Here is a 27853-nt window from a genome sequence, read left to right as displayed (position 1 = left end):
CAGTTTACGGTTCAGTTTCAAAAAACTTGAAAAATGTCAATGACTGTGACGACGTTAGACAAACTTTGTTTAAATTTCGCATAAGTTCTTATGTAACATCAGTGTGTGAGTATCATGAGAAGAATTATATTCTGAACTACAACCAAATTTTTGGAAGAAAGTGCTGTGATCCACTTAAAGTTCATAAAAAGCCTGTTACGAAAGGTTTGAGGGAAGTAAAATCTGAAAATTTGTCCTTGTTATGAGAGAGTGAAACAGCTTCCCAAGTGAAAAGTAATGTGATTCCTGGAAATTCACTGTGCCCATATTGTTACTCAAAAATATTTGTTGTGAATCCAGAACCAGAATCATGTAACCTTGTAAATGACATTTATATTCCTAATGAGGAAGCTGTTAGCATATTGGATATTGCTTGTTCTAAGTTAGACGTATCTCCTGCATTGAAAATAATAAATAGTAGAAAAAGAAAAGCAGCTATTGAAAATAAGGTACAATAAATTTCAGACAAAATTATAAAAGACTTGGAATCATGCTTTAATAATACAGATACCAACATTATTTCTAAAGAAGAAGAAAACCTACCACTAACATCATCTGACACTGAATATTTGAGCTTAATAGAGAAATTAAAAATGAAATGTTCACTGATAACTGAAGAGGAAATGTTAAAATTTTAAGTTTGCTCCCTGACTCATGGTCAAGAGAAAAATTGTTCATGGATTCAACGTTTCTCATCATTTGGTTAAACTAACCCAAAAATTAGTGAAAGAGCAAGGCATTCTGCCAGTTTTAGGAAAGAAGAAAGGAGTAGGTATAAGTGAAGAAACAATTAAAAAGATCCAGCAGTTTTTTTAAGATGACGAAAACCGTAGAATGTGCCCATGTTGCAAAGATAGCAAAAGAATTGTTATAAATGGAATTAAAGTAACAAAGCAGAAATGACTAGTGCTGTCAAATTTAAATGAACTTTATGCAGCTTTTAAAAATTCTCATTCTGAATGTGAAACTGGAAGGTCAAAATTTTGTGACCTCCACCATAAGTGGTGTATTTTGGCTGGATCCTCAGGGACACACTCCGTATGTGTTTGTTTATATCATCAAAATGTCAAACTGATGATTGTGGGTGCAAAACTCAGTTATCTTAACTACAAAGAGTTACTAGATTTAATGATCTGTGACACTAACCGTTATGACTGCATGATGAGTTTGTGTAATAAATGCCCTGGTAAGGAAACCGTTACTGAATTGTTTCGCAAATATGATGAGGAAATGCCAGACAGTATTACCTTCAAACAGTGGGTCACTAATGACAGGGCAGAAATGATAACAGTGGTTAAATCTCAGGAAGAGTACTTGAAATCTTCAACTGATAACTTACAAAAACTCAAAAGTCACCACTATGTTTCTAAAATCCAAAGTATGTTTTTGAAGGACAAAAAAGCACAACTTCATGAAACTGAATGCATAGTGCCAGCTGATTTTGCAGAAAATTTTACGTGTGTGATTCAGGATGCAATACAAAAATACCACTGGGTCAATGACCAGGAAACAGTGCATCCATTTATTCTCTACTTTAAAAATGTGAAAGATGAAGTTTGCAGTTCTTCAATTTGCATTCTAAGTGACTACTTGGAGCACAACACTTTGGCTGTACATGTGTTTCAAAAGTATGTAATAAATTACATAAAATAAAAATTTCCCAGTGTTGAGAAGCTGATATACTTTTCAGATGCAAGTGGTAGTCAGTATAAGAACAAAAAGAATTTTTCAAATCTGTGCAACCGCAAAGTAGACTTTGGGTTGGAGGCTGAATGGCACTTTTTTGCATCTTGCCATGGTAAAAATGCACGTGATGGAGTAGGAGGTACAACAAAACGTAAATTAAGTAAAGCCAGCCTACAAAGACCAACCACAGACCAAATTCTCACAGTACAGTACATGTACGTCTTTTGCAAGGATAATATTAAAGGCATTACCTATTTTCTGATTAAGAAAGAAGAAGGGGTTTTGCATATGACACAATACTTCAAACCAGATTTGAAAAGTGTACAGCAATAAAATGAACAGGGCATTTCCACAAATTCCTTGGCATTGCAGAAAACTTAGTTTGATGCTATGTAACATCATAAACCGAATTTATGAGGATAATTGTGTCAGTAAAATTACATTTCTGTCTTTAATGTTGAATGACATAGTGGCATGTGTGTATGATGGACAGTGGTGGCTTGCAGAGGCTGAAAGAATAAGTTTGGAAAACAATGATGTTTCTGTGCATTTTTACCACCCTGCTGGCCCAAGAACATAATTCAAGAAATCTACTAGTGACAAAGTTTGGATACCAATGAAAAATGTTTTAAGGAAACTTTCAGTACTTGAACTTACCACAGCAACTGGGAGGTCTTCTTCTATACCACAGAAACTGTCTGAAGTAATAAGTTTTCTTAACATGCTCCACCAGGTTTAGGGACAGTTGCATCTCGAAGGATGTTAGTTGAAAATATTTATTTTAAGTGTCTCAAAATAATATAAATGTTAATTTCAGTGATGTTTCCACTTTTTGTATGTAATTCAGTACCTTACTTCAATAATAATTGATTATATCCCACCAATATCACACATGAATAGGCAACAGCCATAAGATAAGTTGTAGAGTAATGTGAATTATCTCCTCATTTTCAAAAATTCATATTTTTGTTCACAGTCAGATATCAATGTTGAAATTTTTACAGTACTTTGCTATCACATAAGTGTACAAACTGTGCAAAAATCATATTTTTACATTCAGTCCCACCTGAGATGATAAACCCTAAACTTTACAAAAAATGAAAATTTTCAAATTTCAAAAACTCAAAAAAAATTGAGGAAACATTTGTAAGTGTTCTTGCTCTATATGAGGCTAGTAGTGTATGATATGTAGCTATAGGAAAAAATACTCTCATAAACCACAGGGTTTTTTTTTTTTTTTTTTTTTTTTTTTTTTTTTTTTTTTTATATCAAACTTGGGAGGTCACTTTGACTGGTTATTTTTGAATTTAGGGTATTTTGTGAGAAAAGTTATAGAGGACACTTTTCTAAAAACAGTCATGTCAACTGCAAAAAAAAGTTCAAATGAATGTGAAATCTTATGGGACTTAACTGCTAAGGTCATCAGTCCCTAAGCTTACACACTACTTAACCTAAATTATCGTAAAGACAAACACACACACACACCCATGCCCGAGGGAGGACTCGAACCTCTGCCAGGACTAGCCACACAGTCCATGACTGCAGCACCTTAGACCACTCGGTTAATGCCGCGCGGTGTCAATTGCAATGTGCAGTGCAGAGATATTCATATTTTTGCTAACGTCTCTAAACTGAAACATCATCGGGTGCTTTCAAACAAAAATGGCCGCCATGCAGTAAAGGCGAAAGGTAAAAAAAAAAAAAAAAAAAACTGTTTTGAATGTCTCAATTATAGGGCAATAACATATCAAAAATTAAAATATTTTAAAATGGTCAAGGGTAACCAACTTAATTTTTATTGGACCACTTCATTTGGATTGATCCTTACCTAATCATCCTACCTGCAGACAAAGGTACCACCATTGTCATTATTAATCGCAATGACTATCTGGCAGAAGTCATCTGCCAATTATCTGATATCTCCAGCTATAAACTTTGCCAGAGTAATCCAATACTAAACATCCAACATAACCTCCAGTCCCTGCTTACACCCCTAGGCCATTCCCAGAACCTTTCTGCTGAATCCATTTGCCTCCATGTTCCTATTACACCCCACACACCCACCTTCTACATGCTCATTTCCACAAACCCAAAAATCCTGGCCACCCCATTATAGATGGGTATTGTGCCTCCACTAAAAGAATTTCGGCCGCACTTAGCAACACCTCCAACCAGTTGCCCAAAATCTAGCCTCCCACATCAAAGATACCAACCACGTCCTACACAGACTCTCCACTAACCCCACACATTTCCTTTCTGGATCTGTACTTGCCACTATTGATACCACATCCCAATGCACCATAATTCCTAACACTCACTGTCTTGCCACTATTGAACACTACCTTTGTCAACATCATTCAAACCCACTACCTTATACCTCACAAATCTTAGCAACTTTATCCTAACACGCATCTACGTCTCCATTGAAGAGAAGGCATACAAAAAAATCCATGGCACAGCCATGGGCACCTGCATAGCACCCTCCTATGCCAAACTGTTTATGGGTCACCTAGAGGAAACCTTTCTAGTCCCTCCAAACCACAAACCCCTGGTCTGGTTCAGGTTCACTGATGATCTCTTCATGATCTGGACACAGGACCAAGATACCATATCTTCATTTTTTCATAACCTCAACACCCTTTTTCCCATCCACTTCACTTTGTTCTCCTCAACCCAGCATGCCACCTTCTTGAATATTGACCATCTCCTCTACGATGACTCCATCCTCATGTCTGTCCAAATTCAACCCATAAACCACCAACAGCATCTGCATTTCGACACCTGTCATCCCTTTCACACCAAGAAGGCCTTCACAGACAGACACAACTGCCAAGATCTAGTAGCCAAACAGATCCCCCTTCCCATTTCCCCACACACCCCCACCCATGAACCTGTTAATACCACCCTGTACTGGAAAAACTGAATCACATATTTTGTTAGGACTTGGATTACCTATCATCATGTCCTGAAATGAGGAAGGTCCTTTCCACCCCACCTACAGTGGTGCCCATTCCCACCCTACATCCAACAGAACATTCTAGTGGATGATAATCCATCAAGGATGGTGGGACAGCTGCGGGACATTAAGTATTTGAATAATACAAACTGAAACCAACAGCTATATTGTAACTCAAATGTCATTTATTTAATACATGCTACCAGTTTTGATGTGAAAAAACTTCATTTTTCAGGCCCCAAGCATAATCTGCCATCAATGTATGAACAACAATGACAAAGACCAATGGAGTCTTGAAATGGAAACACTACACCTTATTAAGCATAATAAACCAGCATGTGCAACCACAAGAGTCGAGTGCAGTGGGGGCAAAATCAACTGGATTATGTAACTTCCAGTAACACGTTCATCAATGGTCAGCTGTCGTCTGAACCTTAGTACACCACCAACTTTTTTGAGACCCAGGTCACCCTAAGAAAGCTAATGTTTTGGCTGGCAGGCGGAAAATGTGTGTTCTGTGGTGTTTTTGCTGCAGTCTGTCAATTTTTGATGATACATTGCCAGAAAATGGTCTCTTCGTCTTCTTCTTTTTCCTCCATGTTTTCATGTTCTATGTGATTCTTAGGGCTCTGGCCTCACAAAGCCACTCGAATCTGTCAGTCGCTGCATCCATTCACATGGAAGATGGTTTCCAGGTGCCGCAGCATGGCTGTCAGACTTTTTTTACCTCAGATAGAGTATGCTCTGTGGATGTTTTCATGGATGGAATTCAGTACGTTAATGACACTTTTGTTATTTGGATAACATGGACCTGCAAAACTACAGCGCTTATAAGAACATCTGAATTCCATCCATGAAAACATCCAGTTTAGCATTGAAAAAGAATTTATATCCCCCTCTCCCCAAAGTCTTTTGTTGTGTGCCACACCTTCAAACAACCTCCCACTTGACCATGGGTGAAGACCCCCACAGTGATGCAAATTGGCAACAGCCTCAAGCTGCGTGACTAAAGCCAGAACTGCACGTAGCTGTGAGCAATGGGTCACCAACTCAGCTTGCATTTGAATACAACAGTCAGAGGCTATTCATACTAAAGACACTGCAAGTCTACAGAGCGATAGAACGAAACACTACACAGTTATTAAAACTGTGTATAGTATACATGCAAACCTGCAAACACTTTAAGAATTTAAAACAGAAAGTACACAGGTAAATCAAAATAAGTCGCTTCAAGTTGGAAGCTTGTAGAACAATTCCTTACTGTAGGATCCAAAGCTACTGCCAAACTGGGGTGTCTAACAACTGTGATTGATTGTCCAAACAAAAATAAATTACTGTCATGACACATGCGATAAATTATACACTACTCCATAATTAAAATGTGGGCAAATCAAAATAATTTGGTTCTAGTTTTTGATGATTAGTAATATGTGTATTATTCGGTAAGGCCAACTGTTTACTTGGTGACAGCAGGAACTAATCTGGTCATGTGGCTAGGTATGGTCACGTTCCGATACAAAGTAGTGCATGGTTACTTCGGACTATGAATGCTAAAAATGATTGCAGAAAATATCTTCATGGGAAGCCATAACAACTTGCTCTTAATGTCATTAATTTTACTTACAATAAGAATGAGAAGGGTGTGAAGATGCTGATAAAGAAAGCGATGAAAGGCTGAAGCAAATGTTGGCAAGCAGTATTTAAGTCAATGGCCTAAAAATTATGAAAGGAGAGATGTGATGCTGAATGGAGCAGAATTCAAGTGTCTGTACTCAGTAAATGTTTCAGTGATGGCATAAAGAAATGTGTTATTAGACGACAATGAACATTAATAAATAATAAGTATACTCTTTGGGCACCACCAATTCAAAACAAACATTAATAACTTGTACATAGCATGTTTATGTAAGTTGTGATTTTATGTACAGTATTTTTCCTTGGATTTTTTAGGCCTCATGAACTTTTTCTGAAAAAATAAATAAATAAAAAACTTTAAAAGGGAACAATCTTAAAAGCAATTGGGATACATGAGATACCAATTGTCTCATGTCCCTTGACTCTCACAACGATACACAAAGTTACAGTGTTAACAGATACTGTCACTTTAAGAAAATAATAGAAATTAAAAGCTAATTTTTCAAAATGAAGTACTGCACCAGTTGCATTTTTTTCCTCATGCATAGCATGGCGTGTTTCATAAATTTACTCCCACTATCAAGTGCAACTACTTACAGCACTAATTTTATATTATGTAAATAGGTGCACTTCATAATGGGAACAAATTCCTGAAAAACCTTGTGCCATGCATGAGAAAAGAACATAACTAATGCAGTGTTTTATTATTAAATATTAAATGACATGGCCACAGGCTTTCAAAAAATGTTGATTACAATGAATGAAACTAAAAAATTAACACCTGTTTAACTAATCAATGTGAACATTTCAGCTAAGAGACTTACTTCCCCATGTGACATGGAACTGCACACACACTTCTGAGCTTGCCAAAACAGTGGAGATATGTACAGCTGCTACTAGTGCTAGAGCAATTTTTGTTGGAAATTATATTTAATCTCCAGCAATGTAAGCAGAGACAGAATTCCAAAAAACAAAGTAACTACTTGTAATACAGTATGTTTTTATCAGACTGATAGAGGTGTGCCATAAAGGCATCCAGGAGGGAGGCGACCATGGTGAATAATTTACTTAGTCTGCAATTTGCTGAATTGGTCACAGATGAAGGAATTATAATGTAGAGAAAACTAGAAACCAGTATTCCTTCACTTATTAATCCATTTTACGTGTTTTGGTATTAGCCATCAACAGAATCTGTATATAAAAAAGTGAATACACTGTAATACAAATGTATGGAGGCACTTATGGCTAACACATAGCAAACAGCAGGCACACCAAATAATTACAGATAAGACACATGTAGCAAAATGAAACCATACTATACATGAAGACTAGAAACATCCAAAATTTCACAAAAAATTGCTAACCTGATCCAGATAAAAACCAGAGGATTACATATTTACATGGCTGACTTGCAACAAACATGAGCAGAATGACAGAATTCGTATTGTGAGTAAGAGAGAGGTTCAACAGCATGGTCGCTAGGTGGTGCCATGGTACATTCAAGCTGACAACCAACACCACCCAAGAAGAACAGAAGCAAAATTATTTTAACTGATGGTACACAGCTGACAAATGTCTAAAACATTTGTATAAAGAAAAACAAAGATACTTCTTTATTATAACATGACATATGTACAGCTAATCCCTCTTTTAATATTGCTGTCCATTTATATTTTTCATGACATAATTAGTTTTTATGTATGGTTTGAATCATGTAATTATGTTTTCAATAATATTGTCACAGAAGAAGCTGCATAGCACTGTGGTGTAGTGGTTATGGTACTAAACTGTAGCATGGAGGGTCATGAGTTCAAAACTCACCTGGACTGTAGAATTTTAATTACTATATTCGGTTTGAGTACCTTCTAGAAGTATCCACAAATGTCACGAATCATTGTACTGGAATGTTCTGTAGCTGTATAGATACTGTATGTGTTCTGGCCGGAGGCAGTTCGCTCCGTACTCTTGTATTCGCAAGTGCTGAAAGTTAGTGTTTGTCCTTCATCTAATTATACCTTCTTCTACGTGACAATACGTCCTCTATTATATTTATCCTCTCATTCCATTTATAATAATTATTGTTATCATAATTTGACAAATTCTATTACTGTACATATGCTGTGTTGTAATAAAGAAGTTTCTTTGTTCTTCTTTATAGAAATGTTTTATACATTAGCTAACAGTAAACGATAGGTTACAATAATTTAATTTTTTGGCCATTCCACTAGTTTAACTTTGCCTACACAGATTATCCAATGAAATGAAGACTTATTTTACAGTTATAAATAGTTAACAGAATTGCTCTTGTTCTTCTTGGGTGATGCTGGTTGTCAGCATCATCGTACTGTGGCACCACCTAGTGACCAAGCTGTTGTACCTCTCTATACTAGCAATCTGAATTCTGTTAGTCTGCTCACGTTCATTGCAAGTCGACCACGTAACAATGTAATATTCTGGTTTTTGTCTGAATCAGGGCAGGTATCTTTTGCAAGATTCTGGATGTTTCTAGTCTTCATATGTAGTATGGTTTCATTTTGCAACATGTGTCTCATCCGTAGATTTTTTGACATACCTTCTGTTTTGCTGTACGCTATCTCTAAGTGCCTTCATACATATTTTATTTTACATATGTATTAATTTTTATGTACAGATTCTGATCATAGCTACTAACAAAACACATAAAATCAATTAGTAAATGAAGGAATACTGGTTAATTTACTCTGCATTATAATTCCTTCATCTGCAATAAATTTAGCAAAGTGCAGACTATGTAAACTTACAAGATTAGCTGTCATAAACTCAACCTCATCATAAGTTCAGCATTCATAATCATCTTGAACCTCATGGGAGGTTACTGAACCAGGCAAGTGGTGAGCTAACATATTGTATTTCTCAACATAATGTTTTAAGAAAACAAATTAATTTGTGGATTTTCTACATTACTTTCTTTTCCTGGGAAAGAAAATCTAAGGCCTAAAATGTTAAGACTAGCAGTAAGGAGTAATTATTTACCTTGGTCAGCTCTTCCATTTCCTGTGACAAAAGGGCTGTGAGGGAACCAAGGGCATTGCTCACAAGATCTGGAGGAGAGTCTATCTTCAGGCACTTATGCAGAGCACAAATATACGTATTTTCACCACAATCCAACAATTCCTGTAAAATCATCTTATATCCTTCATATTTTGTAGCCAGTGCTGACAGCAAGTGAAACACTTTGGACCACAAATCATCGCGAAGGTGCAGGAACTCTTCTTCTTTCTCATCTGTGGCAAAAATTATCATACACAGAAATTAACAATGTGTGTGTGCGTGTGTGTGTGTGTGTGTGTGTGTGTGTGTGTGTGTGTGGTGTGTGTGTGTGTGTGTGTGGTTAGTTAGAAAAAAAAGATCTAACTGGAAATATTTATTAGTTGTTGTTGTGACGTCATGTTCAAGTCATAAAGCATGCACTCCATCACAGAGAGAAATATTCACTCTAGGAAGAACCACTACACTGTGGCTAAGCCATTTTTTCACTAAATTCTTTTTCCTAGGAGTACCAATCCATCACAGAACATAGGAGAACTTGTAAGAAGTTTGGGAAGTTGGAAATAAGTACTGGAAGATTGAAAGGCCATGACTATGTTTGGACAGAGGAAGGAAGAAATACTGACATTAGGTCTCCAAATGACTTGAAATCTCTCTCATTTTTTCTCATTACTGACCTTTCATGACACGCTTATGGGATGAAACAATACTGACCGACTTTTCTTGGACTGCAAACACCTAGTATTTTAACACTGCTGTTGGAGTTCAATGAGTGTTCATATGATAAACTTGCTCGTGCTGTATGAACCCATGATGAAGCACATGCTCATGTTTTGATCTTCTCTATTATCTGTGCCGGTATACACCTTTGGCCACACACTGGTCGGCACTAGAAAACATTGTATAGCAGGCGCTGAACTAGGCGCATCTATGACACGAGAAGACCAAGGGGTTGGGGTTGGGTTGTTTGGGGAAGACCAGACAGTGAGGTCATCGGTCTCATTGGATTAGGGAAGGACGGGGAAGGAAGTCGGCCGTGCCCTTTCAGAGGAACCATCCTGGCATTTGCCTGGAGCGATTTAGGGAAATCACGGAAAACCTAAATCAGGATGGCCGGACGCGGGATGAGAAGACCAAGACACGCTATGCGATGATAACAGCCCATTGCAGCATGCATACAGGCCACTGCTGCGGACCAAGCTGTCTCAATCTCTCAATCTCAGTACATCACATTGGGACTCACTTCGTATTGCACATCAATACATAGCATTGTGCTCTAGTCTTCCACAGTGATAGTTGTAACCTCGCACCTTAGCAAGCTGTGAGGGAACGTAAGTCATTGTATATAATTGTGATATGGACATGGACAAGATTCAAGAATTGGTACATGTAATTTGATTGCGGTTAACCACAGAACTTCATATTGGACACAAATGAAGTTAAGTACATGATCAGTTCCTGTAATAAAGTGTATTTTAACCATGTGTGCATTTTGTGTTGTAGTGAGACGAAATCGGCCACCCACGTATCATACCACCCTCTCCTCATCCAGCTAGAAACCACAAAACATTACAAGAGGGCACAGCCACAAGTGGCGACGGCTTTGATCAATGAGTTTTGTTTGCTTTAATGTGTCCTAGGTTGCTGCGGGGGAGCTGTCATTACAAAGATTCTTTTTGCTAGTTTGTTCTTGTTGTTGCATATATACAAAAGGGGAGCTGCAGGACTAATCTCTTTCTCCTTTCAGAGGCTTTGAAGATTTTGATTCTCTATTTGTCTTTTCATATTTTGCTGTAGTTTGTTAGTGATAGAATGGCTACCCACTCCCTCCCCCTGCACCCACTACCCCTGTGCCTCAGCCGCAGACTGCTCCTGCTCTGGAGCTAAATCAGATTTTTTAGTTTCAGAACCAGCAAATTGCCACATGTCTGTCCACTGTACAGCAATTTCTTGCTGCACCAGCTATGTCGGCTGCCCAACTGACCAACCAACCAATCCAACAAGTGCTACCAAACAACATTCAACCATTCCGGCACTTCGATGAAAAAGAAGAGGATTGGCTCAAATATCTCACCCAGTACCAGACCCACTGTCGAGCCCATCAAATTCACGGTACTGTGAAATCTCATTGTTTCCAGTTTGTCGTGGGAACCCCTTGTGTTTTCCTTAATTCAAAAGCTCTTCTCTATGATGTATCCTGACGCACTCTCTTATGATGAAATAGTAGGTGCATTAAGTCAGTATTACAAGCAGCAGATTCAGGTCGCGGCTGCCAGATTTCAGTTCTTTTCTCTTAAGAAAAAGCCAAGATACATGTACTGTCAGTGGTATACTGACTTACAGGGCCTAACTAGGAAGTGTAAATTCAAGTGTAGTTGTGGCAACTTTTATAGTGACATGATGATCTGTGATGTGATCACATACATAGCCCTTATAGCAGAATTAAGAACAGATTCTCAAGTACTCAGATCCTTTGCTCCATCGAGTGTTGCAAATATTAGAACAATTTGATTCTGATGTCACAGCCACTGATAAATTTGATCAGGTCCTTTGTTGGGTAAAGTCTCCTCTTGCCCATGTCCCCCTCTCCCCCCCCCCCCTCCCCCCCCCCCCCCTCAGCTGCCGCAATGGGCATGCACAGAGGCGTGCAGACAGCCTAGCAAACAAGTAGCCAGGCCTGTAAATCTAATGAAGTCTTGTCCTCACTGTTTTGCTTGCCATAAGTGGCAAGATTGCCTGTCGGGCAACGTGACATGCTACTCATGTGGAAAGAAATGTCATGTCCAGGCAGTTTGCTTGCAACGGCAAAAGAACACCAATTCTGCCCACTCTCACAACAACTGGTCTCATGCACATTCTGTGAATGCAGTGTTTTCAAAACCGACTACTGGTTCTAGCAGTAATTCAAGTAACGTTGCGCTCTCATCTAACACCAGTGCAGTGTGACACCATTTCAACTATCTGTAACACTACAAATTGCTGGCTATCATGTTGGCTTTCAACTGGACACTGGTGCTTCTATAACATTGCTTAATCATGCCACATACAAACAGTTATGCTCACCACGCCTGTCAAAATCTAGCACGACCTCACTGCATATAATGGACAGGAAGTTCCAATACTTGGACAGTGTAGTTTGACTGCCACTTACAAATCTCACACTAGGATGGTGAAATTTACCATGCTGCAATCAACAGCCGTGAAATTATTTTTGGCTTAGATTCGTTTGACTTGTTGGGCCTTAGCATCCAAGACAAGGTACTTTCAGTGACTGTTTTTAATTCAGAAGACAGTTAGTTAGTTTGCTTAAGGAATTTCCTGAACTCTTTTCTGATAGCATTGGAAAAGCTAATAATTTTGTAGCACACATTACCATGAAAGACAATGCAAAGCCTAAGATTTTCCGGGCTCAGCCCGTTCCCACTGCTTTATGACACAAAGTAGCCAGTGAATAAATAATTGCAAGACAATGGTGTGATTGCTCTGATACAAGCTAGTCAGGGTAAGTCCATTGGTTTTGATGCCCAAGCCTTCGCGTCACATTCGCATTTGTGTTGACTTCAAAACTACAGTCACAATCCACACACAGTAATGAACACTTATCCACTGCCTCGCTATGAGGAACTTATGGACAGGATTGGTACAGGCCATTACTTTTCTAAGAGAGATCTGCATGATGCTTATTTGCAAATACCACTAGTTCTCATAATATGCAAAGATCAGCACATTCCTCAAACTGGGGAACTATCAAGAATGGGGTTCCACAAGGGTTGGTCTTGGGTCCTTTGTTGTTCTTAATATATATTAATGACTTGCCATTCTATATTCATGAAGAGGCAAAGTTAGTTCTCTTTGCTGATGATACAAGTATAGTAATCACACCTGACAAACAAGAATTAACTGATGAAATTGTCAATAATGTCTTTCAGAAAATTACTAAGTGGTTCCTTGTAAACGGACTCTCACTGAATTTTGATAAGACACAGTACATACAGTTCCATACAGTAAATAGTATGATGCCATTAATAAATATAGACTTTAATCAGAAGCATATAGCTAAGGTAGAATATTCAAGGTTTTTAGGTGAGTCCATTGATGAGAGATTAAATTGGAAGAAACACATTGATGATCTGCTGAAACATTTGAGTTCAGCTACTTATGCAATAAGGGTCGTTGCAAATTTTGGTGATAAACATCTTAGTAAATTAGCTAACTGCGCCTATTTTCACTCATTGCTTGCATACGGCATCATATTTTGGGGTAATTCATCACTGAGGAATAAAGTATTTATTGCACAAAAGCGTGTAATCAGAATAATAGCTGGAGTCCACCCAAGATCATCCTGCAGACATTTATTTAAGGATCTAGGGATATTCACAGTAGCTTCTCAGTACATATACTCTCTCATGAAATTTGTTATTAACAACCAAACCCAATTCAAAAGTAAGAGCAGTGTGCATAACTACAATACTAGGAGAAAGGATAATCTTTACTATTCAAGATTAAATCTAACTTTGGCACAGAAAGGGGTGAATTATACTGCCACTAAAGTCTTTGGTCACTTACCAAATAGTATCAAAAGTCTGACAGATAACCAACAAGTATTTGAGAAGAAATTAAAAGAATTTCTGAATGACAACTCCTACTCCATAGAGGAATTTTTAGATATAAATTAAGAAAAAAAAGAAAAAAACCAAACAAAAAGAAAATATAATTTTTTTTTTTAAAGTTGTTATATTAAATTAATTATGTTGTTAAATTCACTTAATTATGTCATGTATTGGAAAATTTGACTCGTTCTACATCATTACAAAATATCGTATTCATGATCCATGGAACTAGTATTAATCTAATCTTATCTAATCTAATCAAGAATTACAAAAAGTGTTGGCTGTTACTACACACTTAGGCCTGTTCAAGTATCTGCGTTTTCCCTTTGGCAGTGCCTCCACACCTGCCATTTTACAACATTACTTGGAACAGTGACTGCTCAAGTGCTGTTCTGTTCTAACTACCCTGATGATATTGTAATGTGAGGTCATATGAAAGAGGAAAACATTGCTAATTTGCTTACTCTTTTTTGAGTGTTGTAAGATGCAGGACTCCAGTGTCATCTCAAAAAGTGTGACTTTTTTCAGGCGGAACTACAGTATTTAGGTCATGTGATCAACTGTCAGGGTGTGCACTCTCTCCAACATCATTTGCTTGCAATCTGTGACCTGCATGTTCCTCACTATGTATCTGAACTGCAGTCCGTGCTAGGTAAGTTGACACACAGCATTCATTTCATTCCAAATGCTTCACAGATTGTGGCCCCATTGGATCACTGCGTCAGAAAAATGTGCGCTTCGTATGGACCAAAGAGTGTCATGATGCATTTCAGAACCTCAAAAATGCCTTCTCAGTGACAAATGTTTACTACATTTTGATCCTGCCAAACCAGTGATGCTGCAAGTAGAAGCTTTCCCTGGAATCAGCACTGTGTTTTCACAAAGAATTGCTGCACAAGACAGACCTATTGCTTTTGCCTCAAAGTTGTTAACTCAAACTCAATGCAATTATTCACAGAATGAAAAAGAAGCTCTCACTATTCTGTATGGTGTGACAAAATTCCATCACTATCTGTTTGGTCACAAGTTCTATTTAGTGACAGATCAAAAGCCTCTGGAGTCCTTGTGTCATCTGTCAAAGCCAGTTCCTACATGTACCGCTTAAGTTGAAATATACCAAGATTAAATTAAAAGTATGCTGCGACTATCCACTTATTTCATGAGTAGAGATAGAGATAGAGAGAGAGAGAGAGAGAGAGAGAGAGAGAGAGAGAGAGAAAGAGAGAGACAGAGTAGAGAGTTCTGTTAACAAGCTATATTCTTCGGAGAAGAAGTTTTTGGAGATTGTCGTAGCCAGCTATCCAGAGAAAAAGGTCATCTATGCAGATCAAGTAAGTCAACCGATGTAAGAGGGGTATGAATTTTGCATGCAATCCAATTTTGCATCACACTCCAGGTCGTCGACAATGTTTGAACGTGGCAACCAGTGAAAAGGACTCAAAAAAATGGGAGTTTTGAGAGGAAATCAAAGCAGAAGATATAATGTGTTGTCATAGCAACCAAACATAACAAGACAAGAGAACTGTTTCATGGAATTTGATTCAGCTTAATAGTGCAAATGGTGAGAATTAATAAATGCAATGAAAGATAAGACATAAGAAATACATTATGGTAAAAGAAAAGAGAGAAGATTCTGATGTATTAGACTAAGAAGAAATACGATAATAATTCTTCGAAGAAGATCTGGTGTGGGGAGTAAGCGGCTCTCACCAGCCTAAGTCCAACAACGCCGGCATCAGTCACTGATCACCAGTGCTGATTCCACATATGCTTGCCGATTCCGACGCTGACACCAACATTTGACGCCGCCCAGTGCTGTTCACCAGCGCTGATTATGCATCCGCTCGCCAATGCAGCTAGAACTCTACGCCGGGTGAGTGCAAAACAATAATAGTTGGAGTGTAAAGTTAAAGAAACTGTTGAATAATAGTCTGTTAGTATAGTTATTATACTCAATGTAGAATTTTTTTGATGATTACTAGATCAAAAACTATGAGAATTATGGATAATACACAGAGAATTGGGGACACTTCAGAACCAGCCACGGCAATGAAAGTGAGTAAGGAGGTGCCTGACTGGTCTGAGGTATTAAACTTAATCAAGATTCAGAGGCTTTAAGAAAGGAACTAAGTCTTAAATTAGACTCAGTAAATACTCAATTAAATAATAAATTGGATGTTCAAAATGAAACTTTAAATTCTCGATTGGATGATCAAAATACAACTTAAAATGCTCAAAGTCTTAAATTAGATTCAATAATTACTCTATTAAATAATAAATTGGATGTTCAGAATGAAACTTTAGGATTGTTAATAGCTAAGGTAGATTCACAAAGTAAAGACTTTAGTAATTTATGTGAAGGTATGGGAAATTTGAAGACTGAATTTGACACTTTAACAACTAAAGTAGAACATTTTAAAATAGATTTGAAAGAAGAATTAACTAATTCATTAAAGAGTCAGGTAAACCAACTGTTCACTGACTTTAGTCGGACACAAAGTAACCAATTTCGGGGCTTAGTTAAAAAGTTAGAATTGGATATTGAAGATAAATATAATATTGTAGAAGCTGAACTTGGTGAAAATTTAGGATCATTTCAGAGTGTCTGTAATGTTATGTTTGATGCTGTAAAACATAGATTGCATACCTAAAAAGAAAATGTTGAAAAGCAGGACAAGTTAATACCAGTAGTCCATTTGCAAATTGAAGGCATTAACACTCGAGTAGATAACACGAAATGAAACTTTAAAGAGAAGCAAGCAACTTCAGATATGAAAAATATAAGTAGCCTGGAGGAACAGGCAGAAGAGATGATAGACCGAAAAGCTGCCGCGAGAGTAATCTCTGAGAGCGCATCTCCTGTTTTACCTTCTGAGTTTACTAATACCAAGAGAGGTATAGAAAGGATTTAAATTTAACCAGGATAGAGTAGAAAATAGAATAACTTTACCTGATGTTATGTTGCCTAGTAAAGTGGTGATTGTTTTGTAGTGTGAAGACTTTCGCACAAAATTTCATAAGAATTACTGGTTTGCACTTGCGCAAGTGAAGTTAATATCAGATCCATGGGATCCAGATGGAGTCACATTTATCCCCCAGAGACGTTAACATTCCGAGTTAACGGGCGGAGTGACGACCATCGGATGTCGAGTTGTTTTGGGTGTTTCTTCCAAGATAATTTTCCTGCACCGAATTCTCTTCAAATCTTAAACTATTCTATAATTTTAGTGTGTAGGAAAGCAGATATAACAGTCAAGTAGAAAAATTAAGAGAATCACAAATGAACAGTGATTTCTAAACATGAAATGAAATGAATAAAATGTTATATTAGCAAAAAGTATAATATGATGGTACTATTTAAACAGAGTTACGTCGAGAAGACATAAACTGAATAGAGGATTTCATGTGTGTATAAAAGATAATATAAAGTGACAAACTAGACAACTATTTTATAGTAGTGCATAATTTTCTATTTGGTATAGAATATTTTATACCTTTTATGAAATGTGATGTATATGGGAGGGTTTGTAAAATTTTTGGAAGGGTTGGGTATTATAGATTAAAACATGATTTGCACAAACATATACAGGGCTATTACAAATGATTGAAGCGATTTCATAAATTCACTGTAGCTCCATTTACTGACATATGGTCACGACACACTACGGATACGTAGAAAAACTCATAAAGTTTTGTTCGGCTGAAGCCGCACTTCAGGTTTCTGCCGCCAGAGCGCTCGAGAGCGCAGTGAGACAAAATGGCGACAGGAGCCGAGAAAGTGTATGTCGTGCTTGAAATGCACTCACATCAGTCAGTTATAACAGTGCAACGACACTTCAGGACGAAGTTCAACAAAGATCCAACAACTGCTAACTCCATTCGGCAATGGTATGCGCAGTTTAAAGCTTCTGGATGCCTCTGTAAGGGGAAATCAATGGGTCGGCCTGCAGTGAGCGAAGAAACGGTTGAACGCGTGCGGGCAAGTTTCACGCGTAGCCCGCGGAAGTCGACGAATAAAGCAAGCAGGGAGCTAAATGTACCACAGCGACGGTTTGGAAAGTCTTATGGAAAAGGCTAAAGCAGAAGCCTTACCGTTTACAGTTGCTACAAGCCCTGACACCCGATGACAAAGTCAAACGCTTTGAATTTTCGGCGCGGTTGCAACAGCTCATGGAAGAGGATGCGTTCAGTGCGAAACTTGTTTTCAGTGATGAAGCAACATTTTTTCTTAAGGGTGAAGTGAACAGACACAATGTGCAAATCTGGGCGGTAGAGAATCCTCACGCATTCGTGCAGCAAATTCGCAATCCACCAAAAGTTAACATGTTTTGTACAATCTCACGGTTTGAAGTCTACGTCTCCTTTTTCTTCTGCAAAAAAAAACGTTACAGGACACGTGTATCTGGACATGCTGGAAAATTGGCTCATGCCACAACTGGAGACCAACAGCGCCAACTTCATCTTTCAACAGGATGGTGCTCCACCGCACTTCCATCATGATGTTCGGCATTTCTTAAACAGGATATTGGAAAACCGATGGATCGGTTGTGGTGGAGATCATGATCAGCAATTCATGTCATGGCCTCCACGCTCTCCCGACTTAACCCCATGCGATTTCTTTCTGTGGGGTTATGTAAAAGATTCAGTGTTTAAACCTCCTCTACCAAGAAGCGTGCCAGAACTGCGAGCTCGCATCAACGATGCTTTCGAACTCACTGATGGGGACATGCTGCGCCGAGTGTGGGAGGAACTTGATTATCGGCTTGATGTCTGTCGAATCACTAAAGGGGGACATATCAAACATTTGTAAATGCCTAAAAAAACTTGTTGAGTTTTTGTATGTGTGTGCAAAGCATTGTGAAAATATCTCAAATAATAAAGTTATTGTAGAGCTATGAAACCGCTTCACTCATTTGTAATAACCCTGTATATCATGTCTAACACAGAAAACACACCACACCTTTCAAACAACCCTCGCAAAGAAGTGTGACTGATTCTTCACCATTTGCCATTCCATAGGGGTTGCTGTTTTCTTCGGGACCTCAAGGGTGAAAGTGGGAATGTCCATTCTGTAGGAGACAATTTAACACCATACCTCCTCCGGCTTCTCGCTCAAGTACCAACGAGGTAGGGATACTGGGGAAGGGAGCTGGGAAGGTTTTCGTGTCTTTGGGGCTATCTTCTTTCTCTTCTTCGATCTTAGCAACCATTTCTATTTTTTCCTTCCTTACTTCTTTTTTGAGTACCTGCCTATTTTTTCCCTCTTTCCATATTCATCTACTTCTGTCACAGAAGTCCTTCATATTATCCGTGGTTTCCAATAACCTACAACTTATCTTCAGATAAGAAGGCCGAAGAATCAGGCTACAAAAACACACATCATCATACACACAAAGATATACAAGTACGCAAACAATGAAACTACTATCTAGAAACCTCTCGAGAGGTACGAACCGTCAAGTGTAAGTGTAGAAAAAGTATGATGATTTTATGAGTATACATAAGATGGAGGCATGAGTAATGAAGGAGAATGCAAGTCAGTGTAGCAAATACTCTGATAGAGTGATGAGTCATACAGTAGTGGGACTTGATCATAAGGTGTAGACATAGTATCTACTAAGGATTACAGAAGTTGAAAAGTAGAGGAGGACTCTAGGGTATTAAAAGAAGTGTTAAGAAGTGAGTCTAAATAGATTTTTATTTTTTCCTGAAAATATTTAATTGTAGTGTCCATAAAATGTATATTAGGGCAATGAACCATGATGTCTACTCATAAAGGAAAAGGGGGCGTACCCAGCATTTGCTAAGGATTTAGGGCAGGCATACTTACACAAAGATAGGATGACCTGTGGCCTGAAGAATAGGGATTTGTTATAAAGGGGCATACCTACTGGAATGGATGGAGGAAGTGTACTCATTGGGTCAAGCCACATGTAAGGTATTGGTGCTGATCCTAGGGGAAAAGGACAGTATCGTGGCAGAAGTCACACATTTTGTAGGAATTGTTCTGATGAGTTTGAATTCTATAGTCCACTAGCATTATTATGTTTTATGTGAGTTTACAAGTGTCGAGAAGAACACTTTCATTTGCCCAGAGTTCCTCCGGACTACAAACAGTCTATAATTAATGAGACTATTACGTACTAAAGAAGCAGTACAAGAGTAAAATACTAAAGTGTCATGAACACCTGCAGCTTACAATCGGAAACCAAAGGTTTAGGTCCCATAACTCCTAGATATAAAAAAATTGACTCAAACATTGAGTGAAATACTCCCGTTTTATAATCAAAGTAAAATGAAAAAAGAAAAGCTAAATAGTAAATAAAAGGGTTATGCACAGTTAATAAAAAAATGTGGAATGCATACTTTTGAAATATGAATTGTTATTACATGTAATACTAATATAAATAATGAGTATGTATAAAATATCGCGTGTTCGAGCTGAGGGGAGGAATATGTAGTGCTTTGAGAATTTCCGCGTAAATTCTAGAACCTCTCGTCCTTCTACTGTCTCGGACACACAATATTTTAAAAATAAATGTGAGAGAATGTACATACTGCGTGACACATGTTTGTGTGTGCAGGCTGGAAAGGAGTCATGAGTACAAGGTAGATGCGACGGTTGAACGGCATCGGCAAGTGTTTGCCGCTCAGGCCACGGAAGTCGTATTGGAAGGACAAGGAGTAACATGTATCTTATGGTGTTTTATATCGTTGACTCTTGTAACGAGAAAAAAGAAGAACAGTTGAAAAATTGTTAATTGCACTTCATGTGTTGGACTTGCTAGAAGCAAGACATGTTCATAAATTATGTGATTGTAAAAACTACGCTATTGTAAATGTATTTAATTGAGTCTAATGCTAGACGAATCAGTTGGCTTGCAAACATTCGAATATTTATGTGAGAAGTGGAGAATTTGTTCGCTGTGGAAGTTGAAATATACCAAGACTAAATTAAAAGTATTCTGCAAGTATCCACTTATTTCATGAGTAGAGAGTGAGTGAGTGAGAGAGAGAGAGAGAGAGAGAGAGAGAGAGTGGGATAAATTCCGTTAACCAACAGTACTCTTCGGAGCAGAAGTTTTTGGTGATTGACGTAGCCAGCTATCCAGAGAAGAAGATTGTGCAGATCAAGTAACTCAACCGATGTAAGAGGGGTGTGAATTTTGCAATCCAACTTCACATCGCTTCTAATCGTCAAACATCGTTAGAAGAACTACAGCAAAGCATGGCAATGCTGACACCCTTTCTCACCTTCCGATTGGCCCTGACTCTGATTTTGATTCCTCTGTTGCATCTTATTGGCAGACCGATGTGCAGGACTCTGAATTGCTGCAATCTTTTGCAACAAATTACAGAAAAATTGCACAGACCACAGAAGTGGATGCTCACCTGAAGATTTTGTTGCATTACATTTGTACTTCTTGGCCTCGCTCATTGAACAGTATTAACTCAGTGGCGCACCGATACTCATCAGTGTAACCTTTCAGTACAATAAGGTGTAATTTTAGTATAATCTGCCAGTGGACAATCGCATGTGCTCATTCCCACAGTGTTGCAAAAGGATTTGTTACTACTGCTTCGCCACGGACATTGGGGAATTGTTCGCACTACACAGTTAGCACACCGGCATTGTACTTGGCAGAGCATGGATGCCCACATTGAACAGATCATGTCGCAGTGCCACATATTTGCGGAAAACCAATCCATTCCACCAGAGACATTTTCAGCTTGGCCTAAGACTCAACTGCCACGGCAACGAGTGCACAGTCTTTAAAGTACCATTCTGGAACACTCGTTGGCTCATAGTGGTAGAATCTCTTAGCAAGTTTCCACTTGTGTTGCCTACGAACTCTACCATGTCATGTAGCTTCAAGAGTCCTCAATTGTTTGCAATGAAGGATTACCTGAAGTCACTGTTACAGACAACGGACCTCATTCACGTCACATGACTTTGAACAGTTTTGTGACTGAAATAGCGTTCGTCATCTAACAAGTGCTCCATTTCACCTCCTGCCAGAAGCGGAATGCTTTGTTTGCACTTTTAAACAACAGATGGTCAAGCTTTGCACCTCCCACACACAGGAACAGGTGCAGCCAATTCTTTCTCACCTCCTACAGCTCCCACCCATGTCATGTACCATCAAAGGTGGAACTTCTGCATGGCCGCCGCCATCGGATGCTGTTTCACTTGCTCCACCCACTGCAGCATTTGGCACCACCGATGGTCCGTAAGTATACTTTGCACCACGTGATCTTGTTCTTTACAGGGTTTTTGGCTGCCATCAGCACTGGGAGCAAGGTGAGATCCAGAAATGCACTGGCACATATATGTATCTAATTGCAGGTCCTGATGGTTTTTGCAGCACTATCATCAGAATCAAATTCGCATTTGTCGTTTGCCTTGTGATTCTGCTGCTTTTCTTCCCCCAGATTCACAGCCTCACATGACCATGTGGCCTTTGCACCTGCCCACTATTGCTGCCAAGGAACCCAAGGATGAGCCAATGGACGTCATGCCCCGCGTCTTCTGTCACTGCTCTCCCACCCGATGGACCTGGACCCACCATTTCCGTCGTCGTCGACATCGCCCCAGAATTGGACGTGTATCCTGAGCAGTGTTTACGGGAGAATGATCCTGTGCTCTCACAAGCCAGATGGCAGGGTACAGCCATGAGTATGCCATTCTCCACAGCTCCGGCTCCCAGCTCATCTCTCTGTCCAGCTTCTTGCCTCCCCCCATTGTTGTTCGTATCTCCAGTACATGACAACGGAGTGGCTTTTTTGAGGGGGGGGGGGGGGGGGGGGGAGGGAATGTGGTGGCATACACCTCCTCCAGCACACTGGTTGGCATTAGGAGCTAGGAATGACTGTGGCGAGAGAAGATCAAGACATGCCTCCAGGCTATGCGGCCATAACGCCCACTGGACAGCGTGCATATAGGCCGCTGCTGATCTCCAAGCTAATGTCAGTATGCCGCATTGAGAGTCACTTTGCACTGCACTTCAATATGTTGCACAGTGCTCTAGTCTTCCACAGTGATAGTCATCACCTTGCACCTTAGCTAGCTGTGAGGGAATGTTAGTCGTTGTATATAGTTGTGATATGGACACGGACAAGATTCAAGAATTGGTACATGTAATCTGATTGCTGTTAACAACAGAACTTCAGATTGAACATCACTGAAGTTAAGTACTCCATTGGTTCCAGTAATAAAGTGTATTTTAACCATGTGTGCATTTTGTGTTGAAGTGAGTGGAAACCGGCCACCCACATATACCACCCTCTCCTTATCCAGGCATTACAAGAGGACACACCCACAACATTACCTCGATTAATTCTATCTTTTAAGCACCTGGACTAATGAGCAATAATCAATCACTCAGACAAGGGTGTTCTAAGCCACCTATTCTGTGGCTGAATTATGTTCCACTAGGACATTTCCAACCACTCTCAGTCTGGCACCTGCCTTTTCAACAACTATTTCCATGTTCCTCTTCCTCTTCAGATATATCTGAAGAGGATGCGTACTCCTACATATTTTACAGTTTTTACTGTTTCAACTGACTGTATACTAATAATGTAATGAAATCATTCAGAACATATAGGGGAAAAGAAAACGTTATCACAAGGCCGGGCTTCAGGCTTAAATCATCCCCTTCAAAAGAAATGGGACCATAATGAAATGAAATCAATATCTACATCTGCATCTACATCTACATACATATTCCCCAAGCCACCATACAGTGCACGGCAGGAGGTATCTTGTACCATTACTTGTAATTCCTTTTCCTGTTCCACTTGCGAAGGGACTGAGGGAAAAAATGACTGCCTGTGTACCTAACTAGGAGCTCAAATTTTTCTTATCTTGTCCTTGCAGACTTTCCATAAAATGTACATTGGCAGCAGTAGAATCTTTCTGCACTCAGATGCTGGTTCTTTAAATGTTCTCAATAGTGTTTTGCAATGTCATCTTCCCTCAAGGGTTTCCCATTTCAGTTCATGGAGAAATTCTGTAGTACCTATAGCAAATCTAGAAGAATGCCTCAGAATTGCTTTGACGATTTCTTTTAATCCAATCTGGAAGTGATCGCCAACACTTGGACAGTACTTAAGAATGGGTCGCAGTATTCTACATGCAGTCTACTTTATAGATGAGTTATGCTTTCTTATAATTTCTCCAAAAAATCAAAGTCAACCCTAGTACCAACCTTATGTCCCCATTCAATTTCACATCACTTTGCAATGTTACATACAGGTATTTAATAGACGCACTGTATTCAAACATTACAGGGTTGTTTTTCCTTATCATCTGTATTAATCACATTTTTCTATGTGTAGTACAAGCTGCCATTCTTCTCACCAAATAGAAATTCTGTCTTAGCAATCCTGTATCCACTTACAGTCAATCAACTACAACATTCTCCCGTGCACTACAGCATCATCAGCAGTTGCAGCTTACTGATCTCTCTATCTGTCATTTTGTTTATGTATAGGGAGATAGAGAGTGGTCCTGTCACATTTCCATGGAGCACTACTTACGATACCCTTATCTCTGATGAACACTTGCCATCCAGAACAAAGTACCAGGTTCTAGTACTTAGTAAATCTTAGAGTCACTCTCGTATCTGAGAACTTATCCTGTACACACAGACCTTCCTTAACAGTCTGCACTTGGGCACTGTGTCAAATGCCTTTCAGAAATCGAGGAATATGGACTCTGTCTCTTGTCCTTTCTATGTAGTTCACAGGATACTGCATGAGAAAAGGGCAAGCTGAATTTACCCTGAGCGATGCTTCCTAAATCTGTTTTGATTTGTGCAGAGATGCTTTTCTGTCTAAAGGAAATTTATTAAATTTGAAGTTACAATATCCTCCACGATTCTGCAGCAAAACCGTGTTGAAGATATTAGTCTCTAGTTTTAAGAAACAGTTGTTTCTTTGAGTTGTTTGTGACTTTGCACTTTGTGAAAGATTCACAATAAATGCAAGATAAGTAATGGGCCAATGCCAAAGAGTACCCACTGTAAAACTGAATAGAGATTCCCTCTGGACTTGGCACTTGCTTGTTTTAAACTCCTTTAGTCGCTTCTGAATGTCAGGGATTCTTATTTCTATGTTCTCCATATGGGAGTCTGTGTGATAGTCAAACGATGGTGTCTGTGCAAGCATCCTGCATGAGTATTTTAAGCATCAGCTTTCCTTTTACTGTCTTATATTGCCACACCAGACTGGTTGACAAGTGACTTTGTGTGACTTAAGAGATTTTATACAGGACCAGAATTTTCTTTGTTCTCAGCAAGATCTTTTGATGGTATATGATGGTGGAAGTTGTATGCTTCATGCATCATGCTTTTAAAGACACACGAATTTGTATTAACTTTTTCCTGTCATCACTTCTGCATTCTTTTTTGAACAGTGTGTGCAACAATCTCTGTATCCTCAGCATTTACCGATTTTCGATACTAAACCACTGTAGGGCTTCCCATCCATAATCCACTTACTTGGCACATACTCTCCACAGCACGATTTGCAATCAATTTCAACTTTAACCATAATTTCTCTACGTGCATCAAATTTGATCTAAATAATGTCCATTATTGTCTAAGTAGGATGACAACAACTGCTTATCTGCTTTTTTCAGCATAAAAACTGTTCTAGGATTTACTGAATTTATTAATAGTTGTTGCCATGATTACTTCATGACCACTAATCCCTGTCTCTATACAGTAGATGGTGTGGTATGGGTTGATGAGAGTCACAAGCTGCTTGATGACAGCATAATCCCTTCATCAGTTTTCAACAGCTCATATTAGTAGCTTATGCCCACATCTGGCCTTGGCGGTGAGATGGGCATCAACGCACGGATCTCGGCAGTGAAATATGAAGGTGTCTGCAGCTACTATACCCAGTGCAGCCCGGTCACAGTGTGACCTTGTGTGGTAAGCATTCCCAGCCGGCAGCAGAGCTGTGTCACGAAGTGGTGTGGCAGACTGGCACGGCCAGCTAGGGTGCGTGACATGCTGGCAGCCTGCCCCAGTGTGGTGGCTGACAGGAATATAGGTGCCTTGGGAACAAAATATGGTCTGCTGGCTGGCTGCTAGCATCTGATACACGTGGACACCCAGTAGCACATTGGTTACGAGGGCCTCAGTTCGACCCTCGACCCATCAACAATGCAGCTGAATCTCCTGTCCTGCAGTCCTCTCAGGATGGTGGTGGAGCAGTAGTGACTTCATGGTGGAAGCCAACAATGTGATGGACACCAAATCCATGAAATGCCTGGTTGGACACCCAGTATTTATGCACAAATCATGTATACCACATGCTAGAAAGTGCTTGAATTTGGTAACTAGCTGGGCACTGACCAGAGTGGGCACTGATACCCAGCAGGTGTCGTGGCACAATGCTGTGCCAGTGTATTGCGGGATGTGTTGTTTTTATGGCATCAAACCGACTTGCCTAAATTTTGTCATTACAATACTGACACAGGTGATATGGGCAGGACTGTGTGTAGCTACAAGGTCTAAAATATTTCCCTTATGTTTGAGTTGACTATCTGCTTAAGATGGTTTTTAGAAAAGTGTTCAGAACAACTTCACAAGAGAGTCTAATTAATTCATAGACTTCCCAATCAAGTTGTCAGCAATAAATGTGACATGATCGTGATACTTCTGCACTACTGAGCATAGAGTTTCTCTGAATGATTTTGCAATTGTTCCAGTAGAATCAGATGAATGATAAAAACTTATGGTAATTAACTTGAGTTCACCTAAGCAGGTTAGTTGCATCCAGATAATTTCATAATCAGACTCAATTTTGACCCTGATAAGAGACAATATTTATGTCAAATGCAACGAAAACTTCTCGTCCTATGGCATCTAACATGCGTTTTTGATATATCTTCCATGATCTGTCAAACATTTTGGAGCTTTCCACTTTGGGTATCATCTAGCTCTCTGTTCCAAATATAATTTGTACACAACAGCTTTCCTGGAGGGCAGTAAATTCAGTGACTTTGTTATGAATGCTTTGGCAGTTTTCTGTTGAACTTTTGACATCCGGAGTGTCTTTACTTTGTGATCTGATTTTTCTCTCTGTGTACCAACTGATGAGCATTCATCAGAGGACCTCAAACCATTGTCTATCCTAAAAAGCCTTCATGAACACTTCACAACTATCTTGCTACCCAAGCAACTGCTTCATCTGTGTAGTGCACTCTTGACCTATCAGGAGGAATCTTACAATTCTCTGCCCCACAAAGCAGGTCCATAAAGCTGCAGCCAAGACTGTCACAAAATCGATGGAGCCTCTGGCTGAAATTTTCCAGTTGACTCCTAACCAAAGGACCCACATCAATTCTGGGTACAATACTGCAAATTGTAAGCTCTGCTTGCAACCCAGAAGGCTAGCAGTGTTCGCCACCAGCTGTACGAACCGAGTACAGCCACAGAACCCAACTTACAGGTGTTATATGTGCTAACATGAGCCACAATTTGATGATGAGTGTACCTGCACCCTTGATAACCACACCTTCACAATTTGGATGAGGCCTCCCGGCAAATGACTAAGGGCGCATTGGACTTTTTTCCTCACGTGACGCTTTACTTGGTCTAGCCATAGCTTAAAACAATCTTGTAAATCATTAGCATGTTGCCACATATTTCAAGGAGGAAGTGTACTGTAATTGTAAAACTAACTCTACTCTCTCTCTTTCTTTCCAAGCCTTATTTCTGCTTGACATTTATTAATTTCATACTCACTATCTTGGTTTATTGGCATTTCTTTCTATTTCTTATCACCTTTGGATTGATACGAAAGTCTTTATTTTCTTCTCCTCCTCCTCCTCGTTACTGTGGAAGCTTCTCATATTTTACAGGAAACTGATGATATATTAGTT

General features: G+C 39.2%; 1 protein-coding gene across 1 annotated transcript in view; it reads right to left on the bottom strand.

The window, feature by feature from the left end:
• The window catches only part of LOC124603708 (rotatin), a 417493-nt gene that overhangs the window by 94921 nt on the left and 294719 nt on the right, over positions 1-27853 (bottom strand). Inside the window, exon 25 of the mRNA XM_047136418.1 lies at positions 9329-9579. Coding sequence (XP_046992374.1) covers positions 9329-9579 — 251 coding nt within the window. The remainder of the gene's footprint in view (positions 1-9328; positions 9580-27853) is intronic.

Source organism: Schistocerca americana, chromosome 1 (assembly GCF_021461395.2).
Source record: "Schistocerca americana isolate TAMUIC-IGC-003095 chromosome 1, iqSchAmer2.1, whole genome shotgun sequence".
NCBI classification, from domain to species: Eukaryota; Metazoa; Arthropoda; class Insecta; order Orthoptera; family Acrididae; genus Schistocerca; species Schistocerca americana.
The sequence above is the reverse complement of the archived record's forward strand: the minus strand, read 5'-3'. Positions and strand labels throughout refer to the sequence as shown.